General features: G+C 45.9%; 2 protein-coding genes across 9 annotated transcripts in view; one reads left to right on the top strand and one right to left on the bottom strand.

The window, feature by feature from the left end:
• ARHGEF4 (Rho guanine nucleotide exchange factor 4) overlaps positions 1-2037 on the top strand; it is a 253119-nt gene extending 251082 nt beyond the window's left edge. For all 4 annotated transcript variants that reach the window (XM_057744538.1, XM_057744537.1, XM_057744536.1 and 1 more), the window contains 2 exons: positions 246-323; positions 836-2037. In XM_057744538.1, the coding sequence (XP_057600521.1) occupies positions 246-323; positions 836-987 (230 nt within the window). In that variant the 3' untranslated portion in view covers positions 988-2037. The remainder of the gene's footprint in view (positions 1-245; positions 324-835) is intronic.
• A 511-nt stretch (positions 2038-2548) lies between these two features.
• The window catches only part of FAM168B (family with sequence similarity 168 member B), a 36246-nt gene continuing 22325 nt past the window's right edge, over positions 2549-16469 (bottom strand). For all 5 annotated transcript variants that reach the window (XM_057744544.1, XM_057744540.1, XM_057744541.1 and 2 more), the window contains exons 4-7: positions 9643-9785; positions 9333-9510; positions 7473-7598; positions 2549-7048 (exon numbers count right to left, since the gene is read on the bottom strand). In XM_057744544.1, coding sequence (XP_057600527.1) covers positions 7486-7598; positions 9333-9510; positions 9643-9785 — 434 coding nt within the window. In that variant the 3' untranslated portion in view covers positions 2549-7048; positions 7473-7485. The remainder of the gene's footprint in view (positions 7049-7472; positions 7599-9332; positions 9511-9642; positions 9786-16469) is intronic.

Genomic DNA, 16469 nt, shown 5'->3' with positions numbered 1-16469 from the left:
CCAGAGCACCCTTTCAGAGTGTCTCCTCTGCCTGGGCGGCTAAGACAGGCTAGTGGGGCAGGATGCTGAGTCCCTGCGGCATGCTGGGCCCCTGAGCACTGTGGGTGGGGCAGGGTACACAGAGACAAGAGGACCGGTGCCAGGACAGGAGGACCATGGGCGGGGGGGGGGGGGGGGGAGGGGGGCTGGGAGGGCAGCTGGGTTCTCGCAGGGAAGCGGGGGTCTCATTTGTGGCCCCCTCCCAGGCTTCTCCATCACCCAGCTGCAGAGGAAGCAGGCCATGCTGAACGCCAGCAAGCAGCAGGCCATTGGGAAGCCCAAAGGTAAGCGGGTGGTGGCCCAGCCCAAAGCAGGCCAGCACCTGGGTCCTCAGAGGTGCCCACTGCCCTTTGCAGCTCTGTGTCCCTAAAGGCTGGTGGTGAGGGACCACTGGTGAGGAAGCCTGCATGAGCGCACAGTGGACATCACTGCTCTCCACCCCTCAGACCCCCGGGGGGCAGCACATTAGTGCCAGCGCTCAGTTCCCCAGGTAGGACTGCTTCCTGGCAGCCAGCCTAGCCACCTCCTGGCAGGGAGCGAACAGCCCATTCCCACAGAGACGTTAAATGCTGCCACAAGAGCAGCTCCAGACCCCACACCTTCCCAGGCCCCCCCCGGCCATCCCCCCTGCAGCCCACAGAGGGCAGCCCAGGCCCTTGGGTGTGGTCAGCCCCAGGGGAAGCAAGGGTGGGGTCTGAAGCTGCCTGGGGATGGCCGGTTCCGCCCCCACAGGCTCTGCCCTGTGCCGCCCTGGCTCCTGGCACACCTCTGACCCTTGCTCTCGTCCCCTGCCCAGCCCTTGGCAGGCCCTACTACCTGACGCGCCAGAAGCACCCGGCCCTGCCCACCAGCCTGCCCCAGCAACAGGTCTTGGTGCTGGCAGAGCCCAAGCGGAAGCCGTCCACCTTCTGGCACAGCATCAGCCGGCTGGCACCCTTCCGCAAGTGAGCCCATGCCCCTGGCACCGTCTGGACCTGTCCTGCCGCCTGTGGGCCTCCAGCTTTTCCTCCCCGAGGCTCACTGCATCTGGCCCTCCTCTGCCTGTTATGCAGTCTGCAAGTTAGCAGGGCTGAGGTGGGAGGCACTCAATGCCCCCATTCTGTTTTCTCCCCACTACTGGGGCACTGGAGACGCAGGCTGGAGAGGCAGGCCCCCAGCACGTGAACCTCCCACCACCCTCCAGGCCTGTGCTGGCCGTCCTGGGAGGCACAGCTCAGAACCACCCATCAGGCCAGCACGTGTGAGAATGGCCGCTTTGGACCCTCTTCTCTGGACATCTAATCATCCCTCCTGCTCCTCTTTTCTCTGGGCAGGAGACCGTCTCTGCCTTCAGCCACCTGCAGAGCCAGGCTGTGTGCCCCTCTGCCCTCCTGTTCTCCTTGCAGGCCCCACCTGGTGGGCCTGGCAGGCTGCATCCCTGGTGGGTGGGAACCAGGAATTCTGCGCACAAAACCATCTGGCCCAGTGCCCACCCGTTTTTGCCTCCCAGTCCTCTCTAGACACTCCTGGCTGCTGGACACCCTCTCTTCACTTGTGATGTGTTTGTTTATAGTGGAAAGAAAACAAAATCATAGTCAGCTGAATATTTCTGTCAGGGTTTGTGACCAGTCCACCTGTAGCTGTGGGATGATTCCAGAACCTGTTTCCAATTTTTTTGTTCAGATTTTGTTTTTCTAATGATAGAGAAAAAGAATTGTTAGTGACACAGAAAGATTGCCTTACCCTAAGTGAGCGTGAGAAGCCATAAGGACTGCATTCTGTGGCCCAACACCCAGGACCGCCCCACCCAGAGGCTGGTGGGCATGTGGGCTGCAAGGAAGCCCACATCCACGGAGGAGGGGCACTGAAGAGGGTGGCTGAGGCCTGGCTTGGGGCACGGAGCACAGAGCCGCCTCTGTGACCCATGGGAATTCAGCAGCATGTACAGTCACTCTTGCACTATACCTTCTCCAAGCCAGAAACTACATTTAATTTCATAAAGAAACTCGTGAAAAATAACCTGACTGCCAGCCCTTGTTTTCTGTTGGTGTCTGTACATTTTCTCGTCCTCTGACCTGTCATCTGTTTCCATTGCAGGCCTTTCCTTAGACTCGATGAATGAGCTAGGCTCCCAGGGCTTTGGTGGGGAGAGGCTCAGAGTAATCAATCGGGAGCTGTCTCAGCAACTCCCTCCCTGGCTGCTTCCAGAGTCTGTATGTTTAGCTGAAGTGAGTCTGGGGGACAGGCAGTCTATGATCTTTCTGGGTCTCAGCTTCCTCCTTGGTGAAATGGGGAAGGATGTGTCTTCTTCCCAGGAGGACCCAGGTCACAAGACCAGAAGAGGAGGAACAAAGGTGGCTTCCCTCCCCTTCCCCATAACCTGCTGCCTTCACACCCATACACTGCCAAGGTCACTGGGGCTGAGCCTGAAACCCCTGGATTTCCTAACTTGAGAGATGCTACACCACCTCCCATCCAGGCCAAGCCACCTGGAGACAACCTATAGGGAAAAATCATGAAAACCATAATATGCAACACAAGTCAATCTTTATTGAAAACTGCAGTATTAATACATTACAATTCTTGTTACAATAAACGTGCTTTTAAGAATTTTAAATCTGCGCTCATCTACTCATCAGATTGCATAAAAAAATTAAAATAGTATGAATTTACACACAATGGACTTGGCTCAGGATGGATGTTCCATTCCTTTGTATTGATTGACACCTTAAGTTCAATGCAGAGGTGAGGGGTGCCTTTAACACTGGAAGACAATGCTGACTTAAGTTTTTAAAAAGTACTAAGAGAATGGTCTAAAAAAACAGTATTCAAAAATCATTTAAAAAAAAAAGAAAGAACAAAAGAAACCGTTTCCTAGTCAGTAACAGTGGCTCCCTGGGGTCTCTCTTGAGTGGCTATCACAGTAACCCCGCCAGGAACATGTGAGAGCTGGCATCAGGTCCAGCCCAACTCTTCTACCGACCACTGGCCTGCATGAGGACCTACAGGAAACTCCAACAGGGCTCAGGAGGCCAAGATGTCATCTCCTACACACCAATCCTGGGAGCACAGCATCCCCTGAAGCTCACTGCAGGCTCCCTGTACAGAGATGCCAGCCTCTCCTCGGTCTCCCTGTCCCAACTGACTCGATGTTGGTCCTGGGGATTTCAAATGACTACCTGGGAGGTTTTCTGTTCTTCAAGTGAATAGGGTGGGGAAAGAGAGAAACCCTCTGAAACATGTAAGATCAATTCTCCAACTTTCTACCTGAAAAGATCAGCCCCTCCTCTGCAGCATGTCATCTGCAGGCTCTTTTCAGAAAGCTCAGGTTGAGTAATAAACAACTCAGAAGAAAAAAACACATCAATATTTGAAACGTGCTAGAGAGGAGGGTTATGCGGGCCGCCTTTCCCCTAAGCCAACCACTCCTCTCTAGAGACACACCCCCTTCCTTGGAAAGCACCAAAAGAACCAGAAACTGTCCCCCACCTCAAGCCCCACACTCTTAAGCCTGCCCTTGCATGGCCACAGGATGTCAGACAGGTGTCCTGTCTGGGCGATGCCCAGGCTGGCAAGAACTGAGGCATCCAGCCGTTAGCTGCCAGATAGGGAGAAGGTGGCCCAACCAGTCAGAGTAATACTGTTGCCAATGTTTACAAACGACAGGTGAAGAAGTCTGGGCATTCCTTAAAAAGCAGGCCCCAATACTTATGTGTCTGGTACCTACGATCCTTTCACCACCTGCTGGCAGGACAGCACTACCAGAGATTAGTACATCCCAAACCCCAGGGATCTATTTCCTCTTGTTTGAAGTGCTGATGCCAGCAGATGGAGCAAGGGATTGCATGCCCAGCCTGGGAAGGGCAGAGCACATACTGACCAGGTGTCCAGCCCAAGGCTCAAGACCACTCTCAGCTCCTGTAAATACTACATTTGCATAGCACTCAAGAAACAGTCACATAACACAACTGGTAGGCCTAATAACCAAACCAACAAGAATGCTGAGAAAAGACTGAACACAGAGACACAGAAGATTCTGGAAGCGCCTCTGTACTTGTCACCACAAATGGCCCTGGTCCTGATGTTGGCCTCACTTCTCAGAGGCAGCAAGCTGATGAGACCATCACTCATCCTGAAACGTTCAGTCACCTGGCCCAGATCCAAACAAGATTTCCCTAAGCAGAGAAACATACCTTCTAAACCATAGGGGAGCGATGCAGAACATAATTTTTAAAAATAACCATGATGTTATCTATGTTTATAGGAATTAGTTCCTTTACCTGCCTGTCTCAACTTCTAAAATAATTTAGCTAAAAGACTCTCAAATTAGGAATGTCACATATAAAAAATGCAAGATCTCTGAATGTTCTATTATTGTGCTTAGGATATCAAATTATGCAACTTTATAACAAAAGCTCTATTCCTTAATTAATTTTACTGGAACTAAATGCTGCTAAAATTACAACATGATAGTTCTGTTACTATTCATTATGTCCAGGTTCTTACCTGCTAGACAAGATCTACCTTTCATATTTGATAGCTTGATACCCTGATAGTTTCAAAGATTTCCACACAGATGTATTCCATAATGCAAAAGTATTTGATGAAGTCTCCCAACTCAATTTCACAAAAGGGAAATAATTTTTTAGAAATTACGGGGGGAGTGTTTCTAAAGCTGATGTAAATGGGGAGAAAACGCAACCCACTCTTTTCTTTCTCTTGAAAACACCATTTACTTCAGTACTCTTGAAAACACTCACCCTATGTGTGCCAAGTCTCAGGCAAGCCTGAAGAAACAGCCTCTATAATTTCTCATAACTTCCTCCTGAATTCAAATGCCTCCAAGCCTTACAGGTAATCCTGTGTGTGTGTATGTGTGTGTGCACGCACATGCACTGTCTGGGACTTTTTTTTTTCAAGCATACACTAAAATCATATTTTCTCCTAACTTATTACACTAAACTGGGGAAACCGACTTCTCTGTTACTAGATCAGTTTAGCCCCTGGAACCATCAGAACACATAGATATTGCAAACTGTCCACTATATAGATGAAATTACCAACAGAGAGTTGAAGCAGCGGACAGTGTGCCTGCGGTAAATGGCTGCTACATATACACACACACACACACACATACACACACGTGGGTTAAGTGCTCTTGAAGCAATTTAAAGTACTTATCAGTAAACACACTATGTTACAGACATTAGAAATAGATCTTCTGTTTACAATGATCCATGCAAAAAAATTCCTAAACGTCTTATAAAATAAAATGTGAAAAAGAAAATTATGAAGAGTACTTACTATAAAAAATAAGGTTCCCAAAGACTCGGGGTCAGGTGTCCCACTCACTAACAGGGGCTGAATGCCACCCCAGTGCCAGAGCCCTGACCAGCTGCCAGAGCTGTAGGAAGAGGAAGGTCCCCTCCCCAACTGAGGCCCACAGCGCTTGAAACAACGATGGGGTGGAGCAGGGGTTCCCCCACCCCCGAAAGACTGCTAGAAGGAAGCAGACCCTTACCCACCCCCCCGCCCTCTGTGACTCCATCTGAGGACAGACAGACACACACGCACCCACACACCCACACCCCCACTGATACAAGTTGGACCCATTCAGGCAAAAAAATCCTCTTGGTTTCTTATGTACAATACTCAGATTTTAAACACAAAAACCTTTCTGTATTAAATTCTGGCAGGCAGACATGTTCTGCTGTGGCCTGGCCCTTTGCTGTCCACACCTGTTTTGTGCTGGGTGTCCTCAGCCGCAAGAAGAGACGGCAGAAGGGGCTCCCAGACTACAGGCCCCAGCCCTTCCCCCACACCCATGTCCACGAGTCCCCTCCAGACGGTCTCAGAGGACAAGTCCCCATTCAAGTGGATGGGCCTAAACATAGCCACAGCCCTGCCTCTCTACAAGAAACAATCAATACCAAAAAAGGTTTTGTTCCCTTTTAACGGTTCTTAAATATGCAGCTTTCTTCATAACACACAGCGGAAGTCTTTGCCCTTCTTTGTAGGAGGGAGAACAGCAATGCTGACATGTTTTCAGGTGACTCAAACATTTCTCAGGAAAAGAAAGAAAAAAAGGAAAAAGAAAAAAAAGCGATGATTTCTCTAAGCTAAATAAAGAAGAGGTCAATACCTCCTCCAAGTGTGGCTGTTCCTCTTTCACATGTCCACCATCCCAGGAAAGTAATTTAGCTCTGAACAGGACTTTACCAATAAAGATTAGAAAACATCATCTCTATCTGTAGGAGATTTGTGATGAAAACAGATGGCACAGAAAATTGTTTCGCTGGTACAGAAACCACCTCTTGTCCCTAACCGGATCTGCGGCGACCCCTAAGAGCATCCCATCACACTGGCCCCGCAAGCCTAAGTGCAGAGAAAGCCAGTAAACCTGGCTGCACCCCAAGCAGCGGTGGCCTCCCCACACTCTCCCCGTCCCTGTGACTCTCCCAGTGCAGTCAGCACAGAAGGAACAGATGGCTGGAAACTCGAAGTCCATGTTTCCAACTGGCAACCCACATCAACCCCAAAAGGCTGAAGAATCAAAGAGATTTCAGATGCTCTATGAAGAAATTCACTTGAACACATAACTTTAAGACTCTGCATACATTACAACAGTGCATTAGTGACAAGTTGTAAAATACTTTTCCATTCCTTTGGGTTTTGCATATGATGGTTCTGCATCAGTCACTGCAGGTAGATTAAGCAAGCTTTGTTTTTGTGTGTGTTTGTTTGTTTTAACATGCATTCAACTAGATATGATTCAGAATAGATTAATACTCCCTTTTTATCATTATAGTTAGCTAAAAAATTGCCTGGCAGCCCACCAAACAGGATCTGCTTTAAGACCAACCCACAGAGTCAGTTGGAGACTGAGGGCGCTGGGACCTGCCAGGCCGGCCGTAGTAGTGTTTAGCTAAGTGTCGAGAGCATTAAGAAGAAAGTCCTGGTTGGAGGCACAAGGCCTGCAGCACCAGCTGTGGAACCTCCACGATGTGACTGCACAGCTCCATCTGCAAACCTGAGGGGTGGGGAGAAAGATGGACACACAGTCACACACAGCTCCTCTGGCACCACTGCTCCGGAAAGGAGGCATTTCAACTGGAGGAGTAAGAAATCCACTAGGACAAGAAAGAGGCGACTGTGCCTGGTTCCCATGGACTCCACAGAGACTCAGTTACAACTGGAATCCTACCTCCTGCAGGAGGCAGGCAGGAGACTAGAGCACAGCCCAGGCAAGGACCACAGTGCAGAGGATGCACAGCAAGAACTCAATGGTTTCCTTCTCCCTTCCTCTGCAGAGTCTCAATAAGGACAGAAATTGAAACGCTGCACTGCCTTCGGATCATCAGGTAGCAGTTTTCTTGTCACGTTTACATTGTCATATAGTTCCCATTCTCTACTTTAAAAAAAAAATGCACTTTAGTCATGAGCTGGTCACTTACGTTTGCAGGGTGATCACCACTGAGGGGGCACATAGCTGTAGGTGGGTGTTCCTGGGGCCCGATACGTGGGCACAGTGACGGGGTGGGGGGCCACAGGAGTTGGGGAGTGGGCAGTCAGCAAGGTACCTGGAAGGAAGAGCAGGCGTCTCAGTGGAGGGCAGCACCCCCCACACATCGCTTGCTCTGACGGAAGGGCTCCCGCCCGACCCCTGTGGCAAGGAGGGAGGCAGACAGGAAGAGGGCATGGCCTTGCGCCACAGTGCTCTCAGAACCCTTGATTATATACAAGTCAAAGCCATATGAACACGGCAAGCTCATATTGATAACATGTTTTCAGAAGGCTTTGTGCCTCCCCTTCAAACAAGCATACTGAATTATTTTTGCAGATGAGATGCTAAAACAAAACAAAAACATTATTCAGCCTTAAAAAGGAAGGAAATTTGTCACATCCTACCACATGAATGAACCTTGAGGACATTATGCTCAGTGAAACAAGCCAATCACAAAAAGACAAATACTGCATGAGTTCCACTTATATGAGGTCCCTAGAGGAGTCAAATGGACAGTGATAGAAAGGAGAATGGTTGCCAGGGTCTGGGACAAGGGGAGGGGGGAGGTGTTTAATGGGTACAGAGCTTCAGTTCTGCAAGATGAGAAAGTTCTGGAGATGTGACACAACTGTGTGATAACACCACTGGCCTATACACTTGGAAATAGTTAAGGTGGTGATAAATAACTGGAATGGAGGGAGGGAGGGAGATGCCCAACTACATGAGCTTATCAGTACCTTAAGCTAAGCGTATTTTCCCTATAACTGCAGAAAACTCAGCAGCTACCTGTGTCCATTTATAGACAAACACCACTCCAAACTTAGCAGCCTCACCTGGCAGCACTTCACTCTCCCTGCTCCCTGCCTGCACCCACACCAGGGCCTGCCATCCCCTCTCTCCAGGTGCCTCAAACCCACAGTTGCTATCTGTGCCAGACTCTCCTCTGCCTTCACAGGTAAGTATAGGAAAACTAAATAAAATAGAGACTCTGAGCAGAAACACAAATGGTATCCTGAAACACCTTTCTCTCTGAAACATTTTCCTTATGCTGAAGTAAACACCAGAAACACAAAGAGGGAAGAATATTTTTTTTTTGAAAGTCCTAGCCATGGGCAACCACACGTATTGTGTGTACCTGGCCCCCAGCCATGGACAACTCACACGCCCACAGGAGGTAACCTAATCCCTAGACATTCAATCAAGCCCTCCAATACTCCAAGGTTCCATGGAGACAGGCCCACTGCAGCCAAGGGTCTCCTCTCTCTGTGGTTTATTTTCCAGACCTAGGGGAAGACTTGAGAAATAAAATTGATGTATGCCAAAGGATTTCTACAAGACTGGCTTTCCTAGGTTCAGGAAAACATACCCATCCAGACAACCTGGCCTGCACTGGTAGCCCACACTAAAGGGAAGGACCAAGATGGCCAGTCCCCCAGATTACAAAGTATCCCCCTTCTGCTCAAGCTTTATGTGCTCACTGCAAGGATCTGGTCACTCCTTGTTCCTACAGCCAAGTGACTCAGCTCACCAAAAATAAGTGGCCCCACCAAATTTGGAAAGGGCTACCCAGCCATGGTCTAGGGAAAAGGTACTTGGTTCACAGTTCTAAACCCCACACTCCTGTCTCAACTGAAAGGAGAAGGGAAGAGAAAGGAGGGGAGGTTGAGAAAAAGGTAACATGCCATTTTTTCCCCAAAGGATCAGATGTCCTTTCACACAACTCTAGCCAAAGGTCAGAGTACCGGTGAGCTCTCCCTTCCCCCAGCCCTCATGCCATCACAGAGCAGGCACCCCAGGGCCTCGGACTCACCCGCTGACATGGCCATAGTGGTCCCTGCCACCATGCCCATGGTGACCCCGTTGCCTCTAGGCGGAGGAATGGGAGCAGGGTACACCGTCGCCGGCATGCCATTGGGCTGCACCACCGTGGTGTGGTGGATGACATGAGGGGGTGCTGCATACAGGGGCTGGGTGTAGTACGTGCCTTGCTGGGGAAAGAAGAGAGACAAGTGCTACAGGGTCCCATGCCCGGTGGGTCAAAGCCCCGAGGAACCAACCCTTCCCACACCCACAGTGCCCAGGAGACCCCTTAAGAAACCCACAGCTCACCCCAGGCCTACCTGTGCGTACGGGCTCTGCTGGGGGTAGGCACTTCGCACGGGGTACACAGCGGTCTGGTAGGGGTTAGGGGAGGAGGAGTACGGTGGCACGGCCCCGCTGGTGGGTGAACAGGACACTTTGTAAGGTGTGCCAGGAGTGTAACCTGAAACGAAGAAGCCCAAAGCCTTAATTCAAACCTACATTCGGCCAGACACAGGGGAGGGACCAAGTGTGAAGCAAAGAACGAGGCGATGTTCCAGCTCTGACCAGTCATATCTGACACCTCCACTGAGATCTGGCTTCACAGCTTACACTTTATGTGCAAGTGGCAGGGGAGGGGTTCTCCTGAGTGTATGCTTACATGGGAGCAGGAAAGAAACACCTGTCCTGTTGGAATATAAATTAGCATGCCCTTCCTGGGGCACAATTTGGCATTAAAAGTATGTATGTCTTTTAACCCCACCATTCTACTTCTAGAAATTTGTTTTAAAGAAATAAGCACGGCATGCAAAAAGATGCTCAACATAGCTAGTCATCAGGGAAATGCAAATCAAAACCACAAGGTATCACCTCACATCTGTGAGAAAGGCTACCGATAAAAAGAGAACATAATATATGTTGGTGAAGATGTTGAGGAAAGGGAACCCTTCTACACTGTTGGTAAGAACTGGTGTAGCCAATATGGAAAACAGTTTGGAAGTTTCTCAAAAAACTAAAAATAGAACTACCATATAACCCAGCAATTCCACTCCTGGGTATTTACCCCAGGAAAATGAAAACACTAATTTGAAAAGATACATGTATCCCAATGTTTCACAGAATTATTTACAGTTGCCAAGATATGAAAGCAACCTGAGTGTCTGTCAACAGACAAAGAAGATTTGGGAAACACACATACATACACCTGCATGCAACGAAATATTAGTCATAAAAAAAGAAGGAAATTTTGTCATTTGCAACAACATGGATGGACTTGGAGGGCATTATGGTTAACGAAATGTCAGACAGAAAAAGACAAATACTGTATGATATCACTTATGTGGAATCTAAAAAATACAAAAAACTAGTGAATACAATCAAAAAGAAGCAGACTCACAGATATAGAGAACCAACCAGTGGTTCACTGGAGAGGGAAGGGAGAAGGGGGCAACACAGGGGCAGGGGATTCAGAGGTACAAACTATTATGTTTAAAATAAGCTACAGGGACACACACAGGGAATACAGCCAATATTTACAGTAACTACAAATGGAGCATAATCTTTGAAAATTGTGCATCACTGTATTGTACATCTATAACAAAATATTGTACATCAACTTATACTTCAATTTAAAAAGAAAAAAAGAAACAAGCATGGGTTTGAACAAAGGCTGCACTCATCACAGTGTTGTTAATTACAGCAAAAACAAAAGGAAAAACTCATCAAACACTAGGGTTATGCTAAACAGACTTCTGGGTCTAAGGTACAGCAGGTTGAACACATACTTCTGCCCTACCCAAAATGACAAAAAAGCATATTAATAAATAAAAAGACACAAAGTCACACAGATCAAGAAGGGAAGAAAAGACATTTTAGAGCTTAAAAGTTTTGGAATGTTTTAAAAAGCAGAAGTGGAAAATGATTTAGTAGGCTCAAAAAAGCGGTACCCTCAGCCAGCAGTGAAGAGGGTCAAGAATCAGCCTGACACCAAGAAAGCCCCTTCCCCAAGACCTAGAAACTCTCAGCACTTGTTGCCAGGAAGTGTGAAGCACCATGATCTGGAAGAGTGGTTGAGAGTCTATCTGGTAAGCAGTGAGATGCCTGGCTCCCTGTCCTGACTCCCCATTCCATCAGAGAACAGGAGTTTTTCTCCGGGGAAGGAGGGTAAGAGAGGGTCTCTGAATTGCTACATTCATAGCAGATTTATTCATACAGACTAAACCCACCAGCAAACCATGGTACCAAAAGGATAGAACTGCTGATACACATAACAATGGATAAAAAACAAACAAAACACAATATGCAAAATAAGTCAGACACAGTAATACGTGATATGAAACTCTAGGAAAGACCAATATAATCTACAGAGACAGAAAATCAATTAATGGTATTCAGGGGCCAGAGGGCATGAGGGCACCTTTCAGAGGAATGAAGTCACTTGACTGTGGTGGTGTCAGACATCTGTATACATGTCTAAACACACCAAACTGTGCACTTATAAGGATGGCTTATATGTAAATTACACCTCAATAAAACTGCTTTCTAAAATGTCTGAGAAACCACTCCTCATGCAGTAGAATGGCTGACACGAATGGTGTGCTCACACGAGTTCCATGGGATGATGCAACTTCTCATAAAGCTACAAATATACTTCCCATAGGGCCCGACAATTCACTCCTAGATATTTTTCCTAGAAGAACAAAAACATACTTCCACGATAGGACTTGTAAAAAATGTTCACCAATCTTACTCACAATAGCCAAAAAATGGGAAATAATCCAAATGTTCATCAACAGGAAAATGGGTAAATTATGATACATCCATATAAACACTACTCAGTATCAAAAGGAAAAACATGGATGAATCTCAAACCATGCTGAACATTTAAAAGACACCAGACACAGAGCCTACACTGCATGATCTCATTTTCAACACTTAACAAGTAAACCTAGCTGTGGTGAAAAAGTGAGAGAGGGGCGCAGGGGAGATGACTTGGAGAGGGCGAAAGGAAAAGCCTGGGATGATAAAAGTGCTCAGTATTTTGTTTCAGGAGGTGGTTACATGAGTATGACAACTGTCAAAATCCATCCAAAGGGACACTTAACGTGGGTGATTTGCATAAATTATATCTCAAGTTTTAAAATGAGGTGAGCATTAAGAAAATTAAAGTTTAAAAACTTTAAACCATTTTGTTGAACTGTATTTAGCAGTGTACTTATATTTTGGTTTTGATTTTCTTCAAAACTTTTTTTTAATTTGTTTTTTTGGCTGCATTGCGTCTTTGTTGCTGTGCACGGGCTTTCTCTAGTTGCAGCAAGTGAGGGCTACTCTTTGTTGTAGTGTATGGGCTTCTCATTGAGGTGGCTTCTCTTGTTGTGGAGCACGGGCTCTAGCTGCACGGGCTTCAGTAGCTGCAGCACTCAGGCTCAGCAGTTGTGGCACATGGGCCCTAGAACACAGGTTCAGTAGTTGTGGCGCACAGGCTTAGCTGCTCTGTAGCATGTGGGATCTTCCTGGACCAAGGATCGAATCCTTGTCCCCTGCATTGGCAGGCAGATTCTCAACCACTGTGCCACCAGAGAAGTCCAACACCAGTTTTAAATGATCTTTTTTAAACCACAAGAAAGCAGTCCCCCTTTCCTCCAAGGGGCCAAGTCAGTCCTGAAGACCTGTTCATAACCATCATGCACTTTGTGTGCCTGGGTTCACCAAGACCTTAATGCCATGTTTTCTCATGTACTCCCCAGAATGCCCCTCATGGTGTTCATGATGAAGATGCTGATAAAGGTGCTAATGCCCCAAGTCACATGTAGCAGAGCAGGTGCTCACATAAACCCAGAGCCTTGACTCCTTTGCCCAAACCAGGTAATTCCCAAGCTCAGCTAGTATGTTTTAAGGAGAAAACACCCTCACAGTTTTCTCTATTTCTGTGTTTTGAAAAAAAATTTTTTTTTGAAGTATAGTTGATTTACTATATTGTGTTAGTTTCAGGTGGACAGCAAAGTGATTCAGTTATACACATATATACACACACACAGGTTTTTTTCATATTCTTTTCCATTATACATTATTATAAGATATTGAATATAGTTCCCTGTGCTATACAGTAAACTTTTATTGCTTCTCTATTTGTATCTGTTAATCCCCTACTCCTAATGATAATGATCCCTCCCCCTTCCCTTTCCTCTCTGGTAAACTATTTGTTTCTATGCTTGTGAGTCTGTTTCTGTTTTGTATATAGATTCATTTGCGTTATTTTTTAGATTCCACATGTAAGTGATATATATTTGTCTTTCTCTGTGTGACTTACTTCACTGTAATATTCTCTAGGTCCATCCACATTTCTGTAAATGGTAATATTTCATTCTTTTTTATGGCTGAGTACTATTCTAGTGTGTGTGTGTGTGTGTGTGTGTGTGTGTGTGTGTGTGTGTGTGTGTGTACACATATGCTTTTTTAAACCAATAGTGTACCAATGGGTACTTGGGTTGCTTCCATGTCTTGGCTATTGTAAACAGTGCTGCTATGAACACTGGGTATCTTTTTGAATTAGAGTTTTTATCTTTTCTGGATATATGATCAGGAGTGGGACTGCTGATTTTCAGTAGCTCTATTTTTAGTTTTTGTTTGTTTTATTTTTCTTTTGGGCCACGCAGTGCAGCTTGCAGGATCTTAGTTCTCCAACCAGGGACTGAACCCAAGGCCCTGGCAGTGAAAGCACCAAGTCCTAATCACTGGACTGCCAGGGATTCCCTATTTTTAGTTTTTTTAAGAAACCTCCATACTGTTTTCCATAGTGGCTGCACCAATTTACATTCGCACCAGGTTTCCCTATGTTATTTTGAAATTCATTAACTATTATGCAAGTAAAAACAATGCCAAAATTTGAAGACACCAAATTTCATTAACAGTTTTGAGCTGAAAGATAGTAGAATCTCTCTCAGGATTTAGAAAAGAAACTTTAAAGACAAGAGCAGTTAAGTCCCTCTCTCTAGCTACTCATTTTCTAGTCTTTAAGAGGGACAGGAAAGGACAGTGATGGTCTCACAGGTAAATATATGTTAAAACCTATCAAACTGAAGCTTTAAATATGTGTACTTAATTGTACACCAATTATACCACAATAAGGCAGCAAAACATTTTCTTTAATTATAAAGAAATCCTATAATTAAGAAAGCCACAAATTTCTAACCATGCATTGACAGTCCCAGGAGACGGCTCAGTGACAGCTCCTACTTCCCCATAAATGACTGGCTACATCAGAGGAGGAAATGAGGCAATGGTGCCCGGTGGACACACGTGTGACCAGTCATGGTGATGGAAGCACTATACCAGGAGCAGAATGGCTATTTGTCACCAACATCACACACCATGCTCAGGGCCAACAGGGCCCGTCAGAAGGTCCAGCCCTCTTGACAAGGTGCTGACCACCAAAAGAGCAGCACTGACACAGTCCTGGCTGGCAAAGGCAGGAGCAGACTGTCTCAAAACGAAAGCTTGTGGATGAAGGCAAAGTATGTCTGGACAGCTCCCTCCTCCCCAACCTACCCTCTCCTTCACACTTCTCACAACCCTGCAGCAGCGGCATCTCTGAGTTAACTCACAGCAGAACACTGCTAAATGTGGTCCCACTGGCCTGAATTAAGAGATGCTCACAGGAGTCACTAAACTCACATCTGACCAAAAGGGTATCAGGTTTTTATAAAAATGTCAGAAAATCAAAATATTCACAGAACTGAGAACAAGTGCTAGACTTCAAACTTGAAAATCACATTCAGAATTTCTGGTTCTAGCCAGCTTCCATGAGTTAAAAAGAACCAACAAGGCCCCCTTTCTTCACTGTACAATTAAAAAACAACCATGACATAGATGAAACAATTGGAAATATAAATACTGATTGCAGTATTGATAGTATTAAAGAATTATTATTTTTTAGGTGTGATGTTACATAGTTTTAATTCATCTTTTAAAGACAATACTTAAAAACTGATGAATATGATTTCTGAGATCAACTTCAAAATAATATAGGGGAAAGTGATGAGAGTACAGATGGAAAAGATCACCTAGAAGCTATTAACTGCTAAAACTAGGGCAATGGGCAGGTGGACCCCATACTGCTGTGTACTTGTGAATACTTGTAACTACTGAGGCTGAGGTATGGGTAAGTGGACATCATATTGCTGTGTACTTATGTACTTTCGTATTCGAAATTTTTCATAATAAAAAGTCTTTCAAAGTGTTTTATAAAGGTTAGGTAGATTTATGGATTAAAAGAGACAAAAGACATAATAAATTCAACTTTATAAACAAATTCAACACGTAAATTCTGGATAGATCCTGTTTCCATTTTGTTTTTTAATTTTGGAGACAACTGGGTAAATTTAAATATGAACTATCAAATAAAATGAGAGAATTACTGCTTCTAAGTATGATAACGGTATTGTGGTCATACAGGAGAGCATCCTCGTATGTTTTGTTAAGGGCCATACTGAAGCCCACAGGACAAGAGCCAAAAAGGCTGTAACTCTGAAGTGGTTCAGAAAAAAATAAACAACAAAACATACATACACACACTCATCCTTTTTTTAAGTTTTAATGATGAACATTACTAATGTGTTAGCATTTTATAATATTTAAGGCATACAGATTCTCTCTTTTTTTTATATTTATTTAGGGACTTCCCTGGTGGCACAGTGGTTAAGAACCCACCTGCCAATGCAGGGGATATGGGTTCGAGCCCTGGTCCAGGAAGATCCCATATGTCAAGGAGTAACTAAGCCCATGCACCACAACTACTGAGCCTGCATGCCACAACTACTGAAGCCTGCGTGCCTAGAGCCCATGTTCCACAACGAGAAGCTACCACAATGAGAAGCCCGCAAACCCTAATGAAGAGTAGTAGCCCCCGCTCACCACAACTAGAGAAAGCCCACATGCAGCAACGAAGACCCAACGCAGCCAAATAAATAAATAAAAAGCTTTAAAAGATAAAATATTTGTTTATTTTGGCTGTGCTGTGTCTTAGTTGTGGCATGTGGGATCTTTAGTTGCGGCATGCAGGATCTTTAGCTGCGGCATGTGGGATCTTTTAGTTGCAGCATGCAGACTCTTAGTTGCAGCATTAGTGCAGGATCTAGTTCCCCATCCA

This window comes from Hippopotamus amphibius, chromosome 8 (genome assembly GCF_030028045.1).
Source record: "Hippopotamus amphibius kiboko isolate mHipAmp2 chromosome 8, mHipAmp2.hap2, whole genome shotgun sequence".
Taxonomy (NCBI): Eukaryota; Metazoa; Chordata; class Mammalia; order Artiodactyla; family Hippopotamidae; genus Hippopotamus; species Hippopotamus amphibius.
Note: the sequence above shows the minus strand (reverse complement) of the source record. Positions and strands in the feature narration are given on the sequence as shown.